Source organism: Amphibalanus amphitrite, unplaced genomic scaffold (genome assembly GCF_019059575.1).
Source record: "Amphibalanus amphitrite isolate SeventyFive unplaced genomic scaffold, NRLGWU_Aamphi_draft 000595F_arrow, whole genome shotgun sequence".
NCBI classification, from domain to species: domain Eukaryota; kingdom Metazoa; phylum Arthropoda; class Thecostraca; order Balanomorpha; family Balanidae; genus Amphibalanus; species Amphibalanus amphitrite.
The window spans coordinates 298874-315921 of record NW_024882089.1 but is presented as its reverse complement, the minus strand read 5'-3'; the positions used below and the strand labels follow the sequence as shown (position 1 = coordinate 315921).

At 47.7% G+C, this 17048-nt stretch overlaps 3 protein-coding genes across 5 annotated transcripts in view; 1 reads left to right on the top strand and 2 right to left on the bottom strand.

The window, feature by feature from the left end:
• The window catches only part of LOC122394503 (proteoglycan 4-like), a 63085-nt gene extending 59391 nt beyond the window's left edge, over positions 1-3694 (top strand). For both annotated transcript variants that reach the window (XM_043391411.1, XM_043391409.1), the window contains 2 exons: positions 1049-1299; positions 2088-3694. In XM_043391411.1, the coding sequence (XP_043247346.1) occupies positions 1049-1299; positions 2088-2256 (420 nt within the window). In that variant the 3' untranslated portion in view covers positions 2257-3694. The remainder of the gene's footprint in view (positions 1-1048; positions 1300-2087) is intronic.
• A 476-nt stretch (positions 3695-4170) lies between these two features.
• Positions 4171-13143, bottom strand: LOC122394501 (mitochondrial dicarboxylate carrier-like). 2 transcript variants are annotated; one of them, XM_043391406.1, is made up of 10 exons: positions 12986-13143; positions 12393-12511; positions 9134-9289; positions 8722-8818; positions 7920-7989; positions 7089-7221; positions 6631-6705; positions 6198-6278; positions 5701-5757; positions 4171-4865 (listed from the first exon to the last, which is right to left on the bottom strand). In XM_043391406.1, the coding sequence occupies exons 1-10, from the start codon at positions 13134-13136 to the stop codon at positions 4761-4763; spliced, it is 1044 nt and encodes a 347-aa protein (XP_043247341.1). In that variant the 5' UTR covers positions 13137-13143; the 3' UTR covers positions 4171-4760. The 2 variants fall into 2 exon arrangements, with proteins under 2 accessions (XP_043247341.1, XP_043247342.1); XM_043391407.1 differs by having other exon boundaries at positions 13031-13051.
• A 347-nt stretch (positions 13144-13490) lies between these two features.
• Positions 13491-16980, bottom strand: LOC122394502 (ribosomal RNA-processing protein 7 homolog A-like). Its single transcript, XM_043391408.1, has 7 exons — positions 16793-16980; positions 16254-16393; positions 15866-15991; positions 15284-15416; positions 14872-14969; positions 14344-14542; positions 13491-13624 (listed from the first exon to the last, which is right to left on the bottom strand). Exons 1-7 carry the CDS (start codon positions 16803-16805, stop codon positions 13539-13541), a joined length of 795 nt encoding a protein of 264 aa, XP_043247343.1. The 5' UTR covers positions 16806-16980; the 3' UTR covers positions 13491-13538.
• Between the last annotated feature and the right edge of the window lie 68 nt (positions 16981-17048).

Sequence of the window (17048 nt, the reverse complement as noted above, 5' to 3'; positions counted from 1 at the left end):
TACCTGCCGCTCGCGCCTCGCTGCGCCTCTCTCCCCGTGTCACGTGTGTGGGCACGTGAGAGTTTCGTGATGGGTCCTCTTAGATAGAAAGGTGGAGGTGTCTGTCTGGGGTGTGTGGGACGTGGTGAGGTGTCCTTTGCGTGACTTTGTGACCCTCCTTGTTCAGTTATGAGGACAAGATAAATGATAAGCCAATCTTTCTTAACCTTAAAGCTCCCGTCTCATTTAATTCCTGTTTGCTCAGCGCTCTTAGGTTGGAATGTATCTTGAGTTCTTATTTCGGGTTTTTATTTGCTTCGTCGAGTTTACTCTTTCGATAAATTTGGGCTCCTGTATAATAGCGGATACCAATAAAATAACTTTCAATGCAATAACTCGCTGGTTGTTTCCTGCTTTTTTCTCTGTTTTATCCCATGTTTGCATTATGTTTCCATCCACTGCTCGAGACGCGTTTTAATTAGGCCGTCGACCCGGTATGTAAACGTCTCTAGAACCGTCCAACTCTATGTAAATTGTAAATCGAGCCGAGTTGTTGGTCGGTTTGGTGCCGCTGGGAGCATTGGTTCATGCATGAGCGAGTACTGCTATACGTGGAAACTAAGCCGATTCTGCACCTGTTGAAGTTTCGCTGGGATGAGTGTCGTGTATCGAACGTCATACCAACCTGTTAGCTCATCTATTGAGCGGTTAATGCACTGTTACCTGTTTATTTTCGGCTGCTAGGTCTCGCGCCTTTCTTCAAAAGCGATTTGTTGCGTTTTTGGAAACGTGGAAAACCATTAACTATGCTCCACCCCCGTGTCATGATTCATGACTGCATTTTACACATTCGTGCTGGCTTTTTATATTTCGTCTACGTTTTATAGACACTGCAGTTGTTTACACTTAAAATTAATCTGTTGCACTTTAAGCACACAACCTCTCTTTGTCAATGCGGTACGCTTCACTTTTGTGTCACCGTTTCCGTTTTATTATACCAATCATCCACGCCGTCCCCACCCCTCATACACCGCTAATCTAACCACCCTGCTCTCTGTCTCCCCGTCAGGTGACCCTGGAGCCGTGGTCGCCCACTCTGTGCCCGTCGCCGGACGACAGCCCCATATCGCCGGCCTCCGAGTGCTGCTCTCCGGAGCTGGCTCCGGCGCCTGACTGGCAGCCCGGGCCGGCCGCCAGGCGCGGCGCGCGCAAACCGCGGCCCTACGACAAACCGGCGCGCGGCGGCGCGCGCCGACAGCCGCTCACTGAGGAGGAGAGACGCGAGAGGAAGAAGGAACAGAACAAGAACGCCGCCACTCGGTAAGGGGAGGGAGGGCGTGGGGGGAAAGTGAGCCTCAGAGGGAACTGGGGTTAGTGGTTGAGCTCTTTGAGGGGAGCGCTGGGATCTGAGTGCGGTTTCAAGGTTTTTTGTTAAGGGACATCTATGGAAAGCTAGTCGAAACTAACCCGTAACAGTTTCGACGGCGAACAGTCATTGGGGAAATCAAAAAGGGGTTAAAGTTGGCAAAGAGTAACACACTCGTGCTCAACTAGCTAAACACAGGAACTGACGAGCGGCGTGGGGTCAAAACAGATGGTTACGGGTCAATGGGGTTGTTAGGTTTACAGACACGAGATAACCGTTGGCGCGGGCCTGACGGGTTCATTGGGAACGAGGATAGGAATACTCAGAGCGTATTTGAGCCCAAACACCTTTCAGGTGCGCTGCTATTGCATCAGTCTAGACTCATTGTACTTAGCTGCTTAGAGTTGTGTACCCTTTGCCCTCCGTGAGCGTAAAACGGGCCTGTCTGGTTTTATTTTTGTACCTTTTGGTTCCTTCAATGGAAGGTTTTATTTTTGTGTTTAATATTCATTCCAAATTAGATGAAAAATTGAACTAGAATAAGTTGTTTGTTTGTTTAGGAACCCTCGCCGGTCTACACTCTGATTGTCTAGTCTGATTAGTTCTCATCTACATACCCATTTAAGCAATAATATATTTACTATCTTGCCGAAGACATATGTAACTCCCACCCCGAGCTTCCCTCCACGTGTTAGCGTGTTCCCTCTTCTAACCTCTGTTTCTCTTTCTCTCCCTTCTCCAGGTACCGTCAGAAGAAGAAAGTGGAGCACGACCTCGTCAGCGGCGATCAGGAAATGCTGGAGGCCCGCAACAAGGTACTCCGCGAGCGTGTTGGCGCCCTCAGCCGCGAGCTCAACTATCTCAAACAGCTGATGCGGGAGGTGCTGCGACACAAGCAGGTCTCCGCCTGAGCCTCCGAGGGTAGAGGAAGGAGAGAAGAGAGAGTGGAGAGTGAGGACAGAGAGAGGAGGGAGTGTGAGAGAGAGGGGCGGCGGCGGCGGTGAAGGTTTCGCCGCCCGCCGCCGCCGCCGATAACCGTGACTTAGTGAGGTGAAGGTGCGACCAACGAAGATAAACGGAGACAAACACAGGAGACCAGAGATGACCAGATGAGACAAGGAGACCGAAGGAGACCAGGAGAGACAAGGAGACTCAAACACCATCAGGAGAGGAGGAAGGGGAGCGAGCGAACCCCGGCGGTGACGCGGCCGCGGTAGGGGCGGACCTTATGACGGCCGCACGGCCCGATCTCCGCCGCCGCCGCCGCGGCCGCTGCCGCCGCCGGGCCGACCGCGCGGCGCCACTCCCGCCGCCGGTGGCTCCCCGTGGAGAGGTGGCGGCTCGCGCGCCGAAAAGCGCGCAAGCGTAGTGAGGAGGCGAGCGGACACCGCACGACGCGGGGGCCGGCCGGTCCTTCCGAGGGAGTCCTCTCGAGAGAGGAGTAGTCCTCACGAGAGGGGCGGACCTCGGAGGACAGAGAAAGAGAGTGCCCGTGGCCGGCGGAGGTGGCCCGCCCCGTAGTGTCACGCGGCGTTCACAATGGCGAGTGAATGTGGAGACTAGAAACATTACAGTGTCGAGGAAATTAGTGCTAGTTGTGACCGACTGTGTGCTTCAAATTCTCGCCCGGCGCGCGTTTCACCGTAGTGCTACATGTCTAGTGTTCAATGTGGGGACTCGTGGAGGCTCTCCCGAGTCCTGACGTAGGTTTAAGGTTTTCCGCTGACTGCGGGGTGGCGCCACTGTCCGCCCGGCGCGGGCGCGGCCCCTGCGCGCCGCGGAGTCCGCCCGCCTCTGCCCCCGACACAGCCGGTCGGTCGGACCGTGGGTCGGCCGACCGGCGCCCGCGCTCAGCGGCCTGCTCTATACACCGCCGGCTGGTGACTGTGTCTGTCACTGAGAGAGAGGAGGAGAGCGGCTGAGGGGTGCGGGACGGCGCGTGGGGGTTTAGTGTGCCTGTGGGCACACCTGGGCCCTGTTTCACGGCTCGCTTATAGCGGCTACTAGCCGCTGGTAGCGTGTCATGAAGCAGGTCCCAGAAATCACCCCACGCGCTAGCCCACACCTCCCCGCTGCTTATCCCTGGGAGGTGCGCCGGACTGCGGCGGCCGTGGCGCGCGCGCGGCGAGCGTGGCGGCCTCTGGCGGCGCCCGGCGGACCTCTGATTGGCCCAGACGCTGGGCGGGGCAGAACGCTGCCGGGGCCGCCGCCGCCGCCACCGGCGGACCCCGCCCCGCGTGCCGTCCGGCCGCCGGCGGACCCCGCCCCGCATCCCACTCTGGGTGCTGGCGGCGATTGGAGAGAGAGGAGGGGTGTGAGTGTGGAGATACAGGATACTGGCCGGTGGAACCGCTGTTTGAGTGGAGAGGGGGGAAGGGGAAAATGAGGTGGCGGACCACGGGAAATATGGAGAGGTACGGGGGAGCTCGATGAAGAGTAGTGCTGCAGAGAAAGAGGAAAAGGTAGAGGAGATAATAAAAGAGCGATGAAGATTGGAGGTAGGTGAAGAATGAAGACTGGGAGGACCACGGACGAGCCTGAATCAGGGTGTTGGCTGTGGGCTTCATGACGCGGAGTCAAATGGCTCATGTTTGGCTGGTGGTAACGCTGATTGAGAGGACCAGTGGTCAAACCATTACGTGGCAGGCTACGAGACGAACCAAGCCAAGACATTTGCAATCCTGGACGATCAGTGACAGGGTTTGGGTTATAAAACGGTGCTTGGCGTTCGTTTTTCACCGCACCTGTCGGTTAAAGTAGTGAGAACTCCAGGTCGAAACTTCACCAACCTCCCCAGACACTGAAGCGTAATCAACACGCAGACATCTGGGCCATATATGTATACATACGAATGCGTTCATCGCCACACACAAGCACCACCGCGCGCTCTCAAGGTCCTCTTACACTTCAGTCCCACGCGTATTCTCAGGGGCCGGAGGGAGTATTCAAACAGGCCGATTCGTTTCCCGATGCACGATCTTACAAACACTGGCAAGCAACTGCATCAAAGTACAGTCAACACAGATAAAATATCGGTTCTCAAGTCCTGAATATGTTCACCCGCCCGGGAAAAGATCTTCAAAATTGGTATTGTCCTAAGTAATGCACACAACCGATGACAGCGCTCAATAGAGCGACATCGTCAATGCACGTGCATAGATACCTAGCATCAAAGTTCCTCTCCTAACAGCTTTATAACTCGGCTATTAACAGCTATGGTATCGACGCACGGAAGACACCCACCCGCTCTAGTTTAATCCCTTAAGGTTCCCTATGTATTCCCACCAAAAAATACGAACACACCGAAAGCCACGCTTCAAAACCATCGTCTCGCATATTGCACCTGGACATGGCTGGCCACCCGGCGGTCATTCCGCCTACTTTGAGTGCGTCCCATCGTCCCTAGATAGCAGCACTACTTGGCCGCCGGTAAAACGCCGAAGTTCTGCCTCAGTTGCTCGAGGAAGACGAATGTGAGGATTGTCTGCGGACCGAGGCGAACAAAGGCCGGAACGTAGCCCTGAAAAAGAGCAGGCGTCAGTGTCTGTCCCCTCAAACCTGAGAGGAAATGCCAAAACGACATATCACGCTGAGGGCATTGATCTTGTGATTGTTGCAAAAACTGCGGAACAAATTATAGGAATTAGCGAGAAATTGTTACAGACGTTACGCACCAAAATGAGATCAAGGTTTGCAAGGCGGCATGAAGCATTTGCGCCTGAGAGCGGCATTAGGCTATGCATATTGCCAGTGGGCAAACTCCATAGAACCTCCTGACTCGAGCCTCACTCTCAATCATGTGTATTGTGTAACTGTGTTCGTCAATAGGCCTAAAAGGCTACGATATTAATCCACCGAAGTTTCGCACTTGGGTCGACTTGTAAGCGTAAACCGAACCAATACGGTAGTCAAAGTCACAACTGCCAACATTTCCAAACGTCTGAATTCTGGCGTGTTCCCTCGGGGAACGAGAGTGATCACAGGAATCGAGATCTAACAAGTCAACAGTTTGCACAGAAGGCCCCAGCGCACGATTCCGGCAGAAAATGAATAAGATTCGCAGAACATAACGCAACTCCCCGGTAATTGGAAGCGAAAGTAGATTTACATCGGGCTGATCAAAATGCCAAGTCATAGATCTCTGTATTCTCTGTATACGATATTATACAGAGGTCTATGGCGATGTACATTCAAACTACAAATATTTCAAGATTGTTCCTAGGAATAAGGGTAGGTAAGGAGTGTATTCCGACCAATTAGTGCTCCCAAAACGACTAATTGACCTACGAAGTCCAATTCACTCCGAAAATTAGACTGGAAGCATTAAATAGGATCATAAAAGCAGTCATACAGACCTTGAAGAATCCCAGTGGTCCCAGCTTGGCAGTGTGAGTGATAATGTGCCACATGCCCTGGAAAAGACAAACAATATCAGCGTTTCACTTCTTAAGGGTGAACCAGGTGGCATCAGTGATATTGTGTAAACGGCAACATCAACAAACAATAGTGAAGTCATCTAACGCTGAAAACTGTGGCGTCGCAAGCACAAGCATCGCATAAAAATGTCCCACAGTCTACATCGTGCGCGGTTATAGAAAAACGGCAGTGATCAATGAAGTTCCTGTCACTGCAAGCGTGCACTGCAATGGTCAACTAACATCGATTCTGCTCAACACACATTTGCATAAACATTACGAAATCGCCGGAACCATATCGTATCGCTAGAAATTTAAATATATTCCACCCATGGGCACGGAACACGCTTCTAGTTTGAAGCATCTCCTGATACTCCCCACGCATAATGCGAACAGTTTACGCAGTTTACGCGAACACGTAAACTGCGTGTACCTACCGAGAACTCTCCGGGCTTGGCGTTCATGGTTCGCGTCTTGATCACGTCCATTGGCTGAGTCATCGTGGTGGCGATGGCGCCCTGCGGACACGGGTCAGGTCAGGTCAGGTCAGTTTATCAGCCCGTATTGTAAGCCTTCCTCATGGTGGGTTTTACAGACTAGTTTTCCATCGACTGATTCAATGGGGCACCTATCTATATGACCCCCGAATCTGTGAAATCAAGCAAGGGTCAAGCTTTAGTCAGCTCATTGTGTACAGCAGGATCAGGTCAAATTACAATAAGCTTCAATTTTCAATGCTTATGTTGTAGCAGACCACAACAAGAGTTAAATATTTCAGATAGCTGAAGAAACACTCGACGTGAGAACTTTTCAGGGATAAAGGTTTTAAGAGACGTTTTATAATATATTTGAAAAAAGTTTGGCCCGTACCGCCATCAGGCTGGATGTGAAGTGGGTGGTCACGTTGTCCTCAAAGTAGCCCGTGCCGAGCAAAGTCTGTTTCACCTGCAGAACGAAAACAAATACGACAAACAGCCGTCAGACACGGTAAAAACTAACCCGATATGCGACAGCACAGTTACAGATACATGAGTACATTATCTAGCTCGCAGGAATCTAACAAGCGTATACCAGTCGTGCTTTGTGTTAAAACTAGTCCACAAAACGCTAGTAATGTGAAGATAAGTAAAACTACAGCCCCCATCGCAACCACCGAATGATTACGACACTAAGCCATTCGTTTTCCTTTCCCCCAAAGCTCATCTAACTAATCTCAGCCAATCTCATCTCAGGTCCAGCAGTTAATTTCCACCGTTTGCCGCGGCAGTGTCAAACAATTTTTCCGGCTTTATCCGAATTCCGAAGAGGTCGCAGAAGCTCAGTCTAACCTGATCGTAGAAGCTGAGCTGTCCGACCGTCATCAGCATGGCCCTGACGGTGGCCGAGGAGGCGCCGGAGAACAGCCGGTGCACGCCCTCCTCGCGCAGCACGCGGTACAGGCCGTCCACGGCGTGCTTATAACTGTGGAACAGGGATGGGGGGATAAAACACTGTAACTGCCGGAGGTAGTGAAATAAAGCAACCGGTACAGGCCGTCCACGGCGTGCTTATAACTGGCGGAGAAAGCAGGGGGGGGCAATAAAGCACGTGCTTATAACTGTGGAACAGGGGGGATAAAGAATGTGCTTATAACTGTGGGACAGGGGAAGGGAAGCGGCATAGACCGTCCACGGCGTACTTATAACTGTGGAACAGGGGGGGGGGGGTAAAGCATGTGCTTATAACTGCCGGAGGGGGAGGGGAGGCACGCAGTACAGATTGTCCACGGCGTGCTTACTGCTTGTAACTGCGGGACAGGGAAGGGGAACAAAGCACACGGTACAGAGTACAGACTGTCCACGAGGTGCTTGTAACTTCTAGGACGGGGGAGCGATTAGTTAAGCGGTCATTGACAGTGGAAGAGAGGAAGTTTGAGATAAAAGGGAGGGGAGAGAAGGAGAGACGAGATTAAGCGTAATAACACAACAATAACGAATGATAATAGAACGCATAAGCTCGTAGGGCAACTTGAATATGAAAACAAGCTCGTACCGCCTTAACGTTGAAAGGCATGGTATGATTTCATAAGTTATCACCGAATCATAATGCAAGCTGTCTCGCATGCCGTAGTCCCGTCTCATGTGTACACAACCCATGTCGAATATTACCAAGGTACTCACTTGCGTCGTTTCTCCGGAGCAATTTTAATGTCGTTCTGCATCCGTACGTTCACCATATCGGCCGGCGTACCTGAGGAAACGACATAATTCAGCCAGTTATACACAGTACGAATCTTAAAATACCGGATACGACACTCACGACGAGTCTTGTATAGTAGGTACAGGCTTTAACGATTTTATTGGCTTTGATAGTCATATGACAATACGTACTGCAGTCGTCTTTGGTAAACCAAAACGTGGCAACGACGAATCTTAAACGAATCGTAAGCCCGTTAAGTAAGTAAGTAGGTAAGTAAGTATGTAAGTAAGATAAATAAGCGTGACATAATGCGTGAACGATGCGAGAAGATTGAGCGAGAAGAAAGAGAGATCCAGGAATCTCTCACGCTTGAACTTCGCCGTACCCAGCTCCCCTTCTCCACATCCTAGGCCCTGTTTCACGGGTGATAGCAGCACGCTGCTATCAAATTGCGCGAGCTGACGTAATGTGATGACATCATATTAATGACGTTTCGTGTAATCCGTGAGCTTTTTCATAGCTACGTTTGGAACAGAGTTGCTGTGTCGTTGAATGCGTTTGATTTGATCGCACGGCCGTGAAGATGTTAGCAGCAATATTTGATGACATCACACAGATTGACGACGGCAAGGTTTGTTGATGTTTCCATGGAAACCCAATTTGACAAGTGTAATAGCAGCGTGAAACAGTGAAACTATCACCGGTGAAACAGGGCCCTGGACGGTCCGCGTTCACCCCAGGGCGCGCCCCGTCCTCTCCGCGCCGTCAGGAGGACCTACTCACCGATAAAGCCGCCGCAGGCTCCTCCGCTGGCCGCGATCAGCACCTTCATGTAGAAGGGCAGCGGCTGACCCGGAGTGGAGAGCTGCTGCTTCGCCACCTGCAAACGGGAATGAGATCGTCGCCGGAGGTAAACGGGTCAGCTCCATTTTTCTTATTTACATTTTTAACGATTCATCACCCGTTTCTGACATAAATATACAACCAATATCGGTATCGAAAGCAAAACCGATTTGAAAGCGACATCGTTATCTCGGTAATTCCAAGCAGCGTAAGCACGAGAAACGATAGTCGACAACAAATTATAAGTCTTCAGTCCGGTCGTATTTATCGACAAAACATCGTCCACATTCGTCTATTGGCAATGCCCTAACACAACAAACAATCTCCCGACTAAGCAGTCACAAAGACGCACCTCATAGACGGCGAACCGTGTCGTCGAGTAGGACAGCTGCCGGAGTAGGGACGCCGACAGGCCGTTGTACAGGGCCAGAACTCCCTGGTTGCGCACAATGTTCATCACATTGCGACCGATGCTCAGCTTCCCCTCCTGCTGGGTTTGTAGATGCACCTGTGGTCGCGGGAGGGGATGTAAGTTAAGCTGTTAGACCCATCTGGACCCAATGCAAGATTCTAGGACTTACAAAATTCATCCATTCTGAATGATGAAAGTGGAGATGAATGTGAGACAAATTAAACATAAATGATGACATCATCTGTTCATCTACAGCTATTCTGGAAGCAGAGGTGCATATAACTGGGCTGAGTGGGCCTTTATCAGGATCACAGCTACCAAATATGCTTGCAAGCCATATGCACAGTCACCATGACTCAGCAAAATTTGGTGTGTATGCAACTAGTGACAAGTAAGTCATAACTCATAAGTGTCTTATATGGGGTCTTGTCAATGTCAATTGCAGACATGTGCTTGGATCCGAGAGCTGGATCTATGATCTCAGTGGATCTCTCGACAAAATAGAGGGGTTGGATCTATGATCCGAGTGGATCTCTCGACAAAATTCAGGGGTTGGATCTATGATCTGAATGGATCTCTCGACAAAATTTAGGGGTCGGATCTATGATCTCTGTGGATCCAGCGGGCTAAAATTTGTGGAGGACCTATGATCTGTATGGATCTCACGACAACATGTAGCCAATGAAACCCTTATCCTACATAATTGTACACCTTACAGTGCAATACAATTGAGAATTATCACTTGTGGACATGGTTATTGGTTAAGACCACTTGTGATCATTAGGTATCATCATTAAATTTGAATTTAAATAAACAACATTTGTACTACATTTAAAATAAACCAAGAACATGCATATTGCTACTTTTTGTGACCAATTGTAACTTTTTCATGACAGCACTGATGACAATCTTATCAACAAGCTACAGCCACTTTAATTCAAAGAACAAACAGTACAGACAGATGCAGTGGCAGCAGGGCACTGCAGATTTTCATTTTGGTCCCATTCTTTCTGCAACGCCAGTAGGGCTAATGCTAAAATGCCAAACTCTATGGGGGGCACTGTACCCTGGTGCCACCCCCCCCCCCCTGTTCTGCTGCCTATGGACAGATGTTAGGAAATCAAACCTGGAAGCCAAATAGGTCAGTTTTGTTAAAAATAATCCAGCAATCCACTTCTGCCAGGTATGAAATCCCAATCCAGAATGTTCATATGAGCTATTAGTATGTGCAACACAATTTCGATTTAGTAAGAATAGCAACCAACCTCTAATACTTTCCTAATAAAATTACAAGTTCAAAAATGGCATCAACTTCTTCAGATTACCTACTTTTGGCCACTTTTGGCATCCTGCCAGCTGCCACGTGTGGTGCCATGCTGTGCTTTTGTTATGAGAGAGCCTCCCAAAAAAAGACAAACGAAATTCACAGCTCACGTTTTGGTAATATGGTTTTATTACGTCATTATCGTTTGACCAATGAAAAATCTTAATTTGACCAAGACCGTAATGATTCCAAAAGATTCACCGTAATAGGCCCTCTAAACTAATGACGTAAGATATTGTTATTCTTTTGAAAAGTAAATAAAATTAAGATGCAAGGCGCACACCGCTCAGGGCCATATAATACCGTTTCAGCTTACGTTTACGTCATTAAATTCAACGCTACAAAGATGATATTCACAAACAATCGTGTCGTAAAATCATGTGAGGCAGAAAAAATGAACATTCTATAAAAAAAGCTCCAGGCTTTTGAATTTCCAGTTTGATTTTTTATTTATTTTCATTATACTCGAAGGTAGAACGCCTAGCTCATTTGTTATTTGAAATGACGTCACGAGTTCAATTTAGATACTGAATAATCATTTTACGGTAAATATCCTTGGCCATTACAATTGATATTTCGCTTCCCATCGCTTCCGCAGGCTGTTGAATATTTTTATACTTTTGTTTATATCTCAGTTTATTTTATCAAATATTTCTTTCAATAGATTGAAATACCTTTACCTAACCAAGCCACATGTGTCAGTATCATCTTTTATTGTTTATCAATCAATTGTGGTAGCTGGAAACTGGAAAGCCTCATGGTTGTCTAATGCAAGATCAATGAGATTGTCTTATCAATATCATTATGTAGATTCTAACATGAATTGTGATGTGGTAGGTACCTAGTTATGTATTGTTCATTAGTCATTACTTTGACTTACCTCTATGTTAATTGTTAATGCAAACTTTTCTGTTGGTATGTGAACTGTGAACAATCTTCATGTCACTCAATTCTCTCAAGTTGTGACCGTCATGAGCCTCCTTTATTTTGTATTCTGTATAATGTAACTGGATGCCTTTACTAATATGGTCTTTGTATAAGATTGTTTGTTTCTAACCATACTTTGGTATTCATAACTTCTTATGAAAGAAAGTTGTTAACATTTTGAGAACCTATGTATGAGCTATGATCCCAACGGATCTCACGACAAAATTGGGGAGCCAGATCTATGATCCGAGTGGATCTAGCGACAAAATTGAAGGGTCAGATCTATGATCCCAGTAGATCTCTCGACAAAATTGAGGGGTTGGATCTATGATCTGAATGGATCTCGGATCGGGATCCATGGGATCGGATCTCAGATCCATTTTTCCGGATCCAAGCACATGTCTGGTCAATTGCTCTCAGGTAGGTAATCCAGACCAGTGAAACTTAAAAACACAAACCATATTCCCTGACAATTGATATCGCCCATTGAAAATAGCATAAAATGTAGGTAACTAGGTACCTACATCTTTGTCCCAAGCTGATGCATGAAACTTAATCGCCTGTAATCGCCTGTATCGCCTGTATAACGCGAGCCACCGCCGCCGGCGCTGCGGTACTCGCGCCCCCTCGCCTCCAGCTGACGACCGCGCGGCGACTTTTTCCTTACCGAGCCGCCGTGTCATGGAATAAACTTTCGCGTGTGACTACACTTTCCACGTCACGGCGCCAGCTCATGACCAGGCTGGAACAGTGACAAATACCCTCCTTATCTGCTTGTTTTCAACTCTGTTACTTTCATTACATGTATGTGTGTTTGCAAATGTATGTTGTGCTGTCAATGCATCGCCATGTTAACTGGGCTCGTAATAGCCACCTGTGGAGAGTTTCCAGTATAAATACAATACAATACAATACAATACTTATGAATCAATGACGAGAGATATGCACCTTGAGCAAATCCAATGGATGGGTGAAGCATGCCGCTCCTGCTGATGCCAGTCCACCAAAGTACCACTTGGAGATGCGAGCCTCATTGGCCATGGCGGGCTGGTTAGTGGCTACTTTTTCTGCGGGGAATTAGAGACAATTAACTCAGCAATACACAAAGCAGTCGCATAAGGAACAATGTCAAGGGATTTGCACACCATCAAAACATGTAGAAATTCAACAAGAAATATAACAAAAATATATTTTATAATACACATGTTCTTCAAGTACCAAAGTGTGTTACAAAAATAGCAGAGCTCAGACAATTTAACTGATTACGTTCATCAACATCATGTCTTGGTCTGCAGTCTGCACATTTACCAGCAATCTAGCCCACCTTTTTACTATCACAGTCACTTTCAACATTATAAAATTCATGATATTTTTCTGCAAAATTCATCTGCAGAAATATATCATGAAGGTCATGGCAAGGTTGAAGGTTAGAATTCCGATGAAATATTCATGATGAAATGTTAGACGTGACGATCAAATCGTCCATAGGTGACGCACATCTCACGCATTATAAACTTAACTGAAACTACTGAAGAGCTTACCTATAAAATGAGTGAAAACAGACGTCAGAAAATCAGTCCACCCACCGCAGGCACATCCAGGGCAAAGGGGTGGCCGCCCGGAGCAATGCATGCATTTGTACGGCGGCTGAAATGTAAACAGTCGACAGAGGAACTGTCTCATATGCGCCATATCTGAAACTAAATTCGGGGCTGCCATATAAGGGTAAATACTACCAAATCTCCGGCACAAAGAGCCAAATCCCTTCACTTCTCAAAGCACGAATGTGTGCTAAAACAAAACACAAATTGGTGCAATAAGCTGTGGAAATCCATCAACTGTAAAAAAAAGTCTGGGTATTTTCAACCACCCACCCCACCGCTCAAAATCATGTCGACGGTCAACGAAGCCGGCGATTCGTTGCCGCTCCCTTGTAAAAATCGCGGATGGATTAATCATTGCAGTAAATCTCACTGTATGTACGATTATTGTATCCGCATGCATCAGGCATTGATGAGATGGCAACGAAACTCAAACAAGTCCCAATAGATGCGATTTACGTGTATTCAAAACATAACGTAGACCCGAGAACAGCTAATAAGGTCTGAATTTCCTCTGCACCCGCATGCTGGCGATTTTGCGTTTGTCCTCTTCGAACTTTTCTCGTAGTTTCGCCAGTTCTGAAACAGACAGGTGATGCGTTAAAATAAAGAACCTATGACTTCTCCGATGAGAAGACCATAAGAAACAATTTAACTGCTAATGATAAAAAGCACAAAAAGCAGAGGAACCAGCCAAAAGACGTAGAGAATAGGAAAAGACGTGCATTCAGTAAAACTAACGCAGTCAATTTGCAATCAATTGTTATCATACACACACTCCCGCACTTGTCATGGTCTACTAAAAAATATCCAGTCCGTACACTGCGAGATTTCCATTGAAAAAAAAAACACAATTCTAACGAAAAGTGTCTGTCAATTTTCAAATGACCTGCGGTTTCCTCCTTTACGTTCCGTCCGGTGCCAAACCGTTAAAAAAACTCGCAAACAAATTCCCCAGCGCCGTTTCTTCTACTGGAACAGCGTCTAACCGTCAACGGCCTGCTGATTGGGGCTCAAGCGTCCCAACTACAATGATTGTAGTTGGGACGCCTACAATCATGGCGTCCAACTACAATCACGTATTAAATCACGTGCAATCACATATATACAATCACGTGATCGTGATCGTGTAATGATAATACGTGTAACGTATTATCATTAATGATGAATGATGATACAATGGTCGTAATAATATCGCCTCAGCGATAACATCCAAGCCACCAAGCGCCTATCCCTTCTCGTTTATCTTTCCCGAATCTCTGTCTCTTGTCATCCACCCTTCCCCCTTGGTTACTCACGTTCCATCTTGGTATCCTTCAGCTGGAAGTTGTAGAGGTTCACCATCTGCTGCCGCTGTCTCTTCTTCTTCATCTTCTCTTTGAGCCTCTGGTCGAGTCCCTCGGTGCGCCGCGCCACGGGCCGTTTGGAGTGTCGTGTGACCAGCACCCAGCCGTCCGAGTCCGGCTGCCCCTCCTGCTCGCGGGCCTTCTGAATCTCCTGTGGGGGGCGGGGCGGGTACGATTAGGACGAGTCCATTGGGTTTACGTCTCGAGCATGTCTGACGCCACGCATCTTTCGTCATTAGGTGTCTTTTAGATAGTTATGTCCAACCTCCCCATTAAAAGCTCCACTCTTGTTTGAGCACGCCCTTCGACCATTTCCATCCTGACCCGGCGTTGTGACAGACCCAGTCAGTGAGCGACAGTCCGCCGTCGATCAAATCTCAACACTTCCCTCGGTTAGGACTGTCTGGGTATTCACATCTTCCCATCATCGCAAATCCCCGCGGCCCCAAACACCCGACATGAGCCAAGTGAGGGTCTTACCTCCGCCACTCGCGCGTCGTGCTCCGCCATGTACTCATCGACCTCCTTTTTCAGCGCCTCCTCGTCCAGCACGGAGTCGTTGTACTCCTGCTGCCATTCTGTGCGATAAGCGAGCGACAGAGTCAGTAAAGAGTAACGGGAAATCGACTCACGACGCGGCGTCATTGCATCATTAGTGTGAACTTACGTGACAATGGAGTGAAACATAACAGAACATGTCCACAATATGGAGAAGGTGTTATTCTTTAAAGAAATTAAATATAAAAAACGCGAATTCGGTGACCTACTGACCACACCCCAGTAAAATTAGTGTCATTTTGTGGAAAGCCGCGATAAATCACGTGACTTCTGGGTACGCCCGCATACATTGGGTGTTGCTCAGTCGAAACTCCGCTATGATCACGTGACTTACTGACTACGCCCACTTGCAGCGGGTGCTGCTCTGTCGATAGAACCCTCGGCGCCGACTCTGTGCTGAGGTCTAAAGACAGCGCCTTCTGTAGTCCTTCCGGTTTAGTGAATACACAATAGGCAACCTTGTAACCCTGTAGAGCGGAACAAAAACATCAGGGACACTTGAAGAATGATTGCACGGTATCCACGAGGTAGCCTGGCCAACACATCGTCAAAAATACCCCCTCCCCCGCACTGACTTACGATTAGCAACAGTCTCTCATCAATCATCAACTGAAGAGTAAATCACATCACTGTACTTATCGACGTACCGTTACTGCAGAGCACCGCATTTCGCCCATCAATAGAACAAATAAACGATTTCTTCGCGGTTTTTCAACCGATAACGCGGATACCTACCTAATCAGTTTTTCTATCGCAAAAAATTGCTAAGCGTCTACTCGCATTGCTCAACCCTGCCGGCTGCCATCTCACACGGTTTAGTTCTGGCATTTCAAATTCAACACTAACACAGAAGGATAAAGCCAGACGCGCTAAATCAGTCCAGCACCTCAGGCCCGAATGATTCTGATCAACTCACCACCACGGGTTCCACGGTGGGAAAGAACCGGGACGAGTCGGCCTCCGGCAGTCCCGGCGTCGGCTTCTTGTGGATGTAGACGCGCCGCACCTTGCCGCAGTCGCGAAACAGACGCTTCAGGCTCGCCTGGGAAATGAGCAAAATTAAGTTGTTTATAAAATGTGATAGGTGTTTGATGTGAAGAGTGAGCCCTTGCAGCAGCCAACGTTAAAGTGACTGAAACATTTCTGGAGCTGATAAATGAAAGAGCCACTGATTGTTGCTACCAGCATATGAATACACAATGGCAGCAAACTAATAGCTTAAAAATGTAAAATAGGTACATAATTTTTTGACCAATTTATGACATGATCCACTTTGCTTATACAGCAAACATCTTTGGACACACCTCATCCATATACGGCAGAACATTGATAACAAACAGCGTCCGATCTGATGGCTTCTCCGGCACTGGGGACCTCACAGTGTGCTGTTTGTAGAACAGATAGTGAACCGCTTCACTCTGCTCCGAGAACTTCACAGGCAGCACTGAAAAATGAAGTGAATGGGCAGGTAAGTACATGGGCACTGGAATATCAATGCCTAGTGATAAAGCTGTCATAGACCCATGCAATCAAACTGCAAAGCATGTCAATTTCAATGAGCCTATTGGAACTGAGGCACTCAGCCAGTGCTGGGTGCAATGCAGATACTGTGGTGTGGTGCAGATTGGGTGCGGAATGGTGCTGGTCAAAAAGACTAACTCAGAATTTCAATCAATGCATTGTTTGGTCGCCTTTTTGACATCGGAGTGCCAGCCTTTGAAGTTATTCATGATTGCTACGCCAATTACAGAATCAATCAATATCTAATACCAGTAGGTATTGAGTTAAAACATTTCAATTTTTAGGTTAATTGCAGTGCTCATGTAAAAACGTAGGTACCTACCTTTAAAATCCATGGTGACAACAGTCTTACAGAGATATGTAGGATCTAATCAATGTTCTTCAATTTACCACAGCTTCATTACAGTGATCCTGCTTATCCCAAAAAGAGATCAACATTCCCCTCCTCAATTCAAATTCACTCCACGTGTCTTCTAGTCTTCTCTGTGCCTTGTGTTGATAAACGCAATTAACGATTTGGCGCTACTGCTACATTCATAGCGCTAGCCTACGCTCTTTTGACGTGAAGTTTGATGACG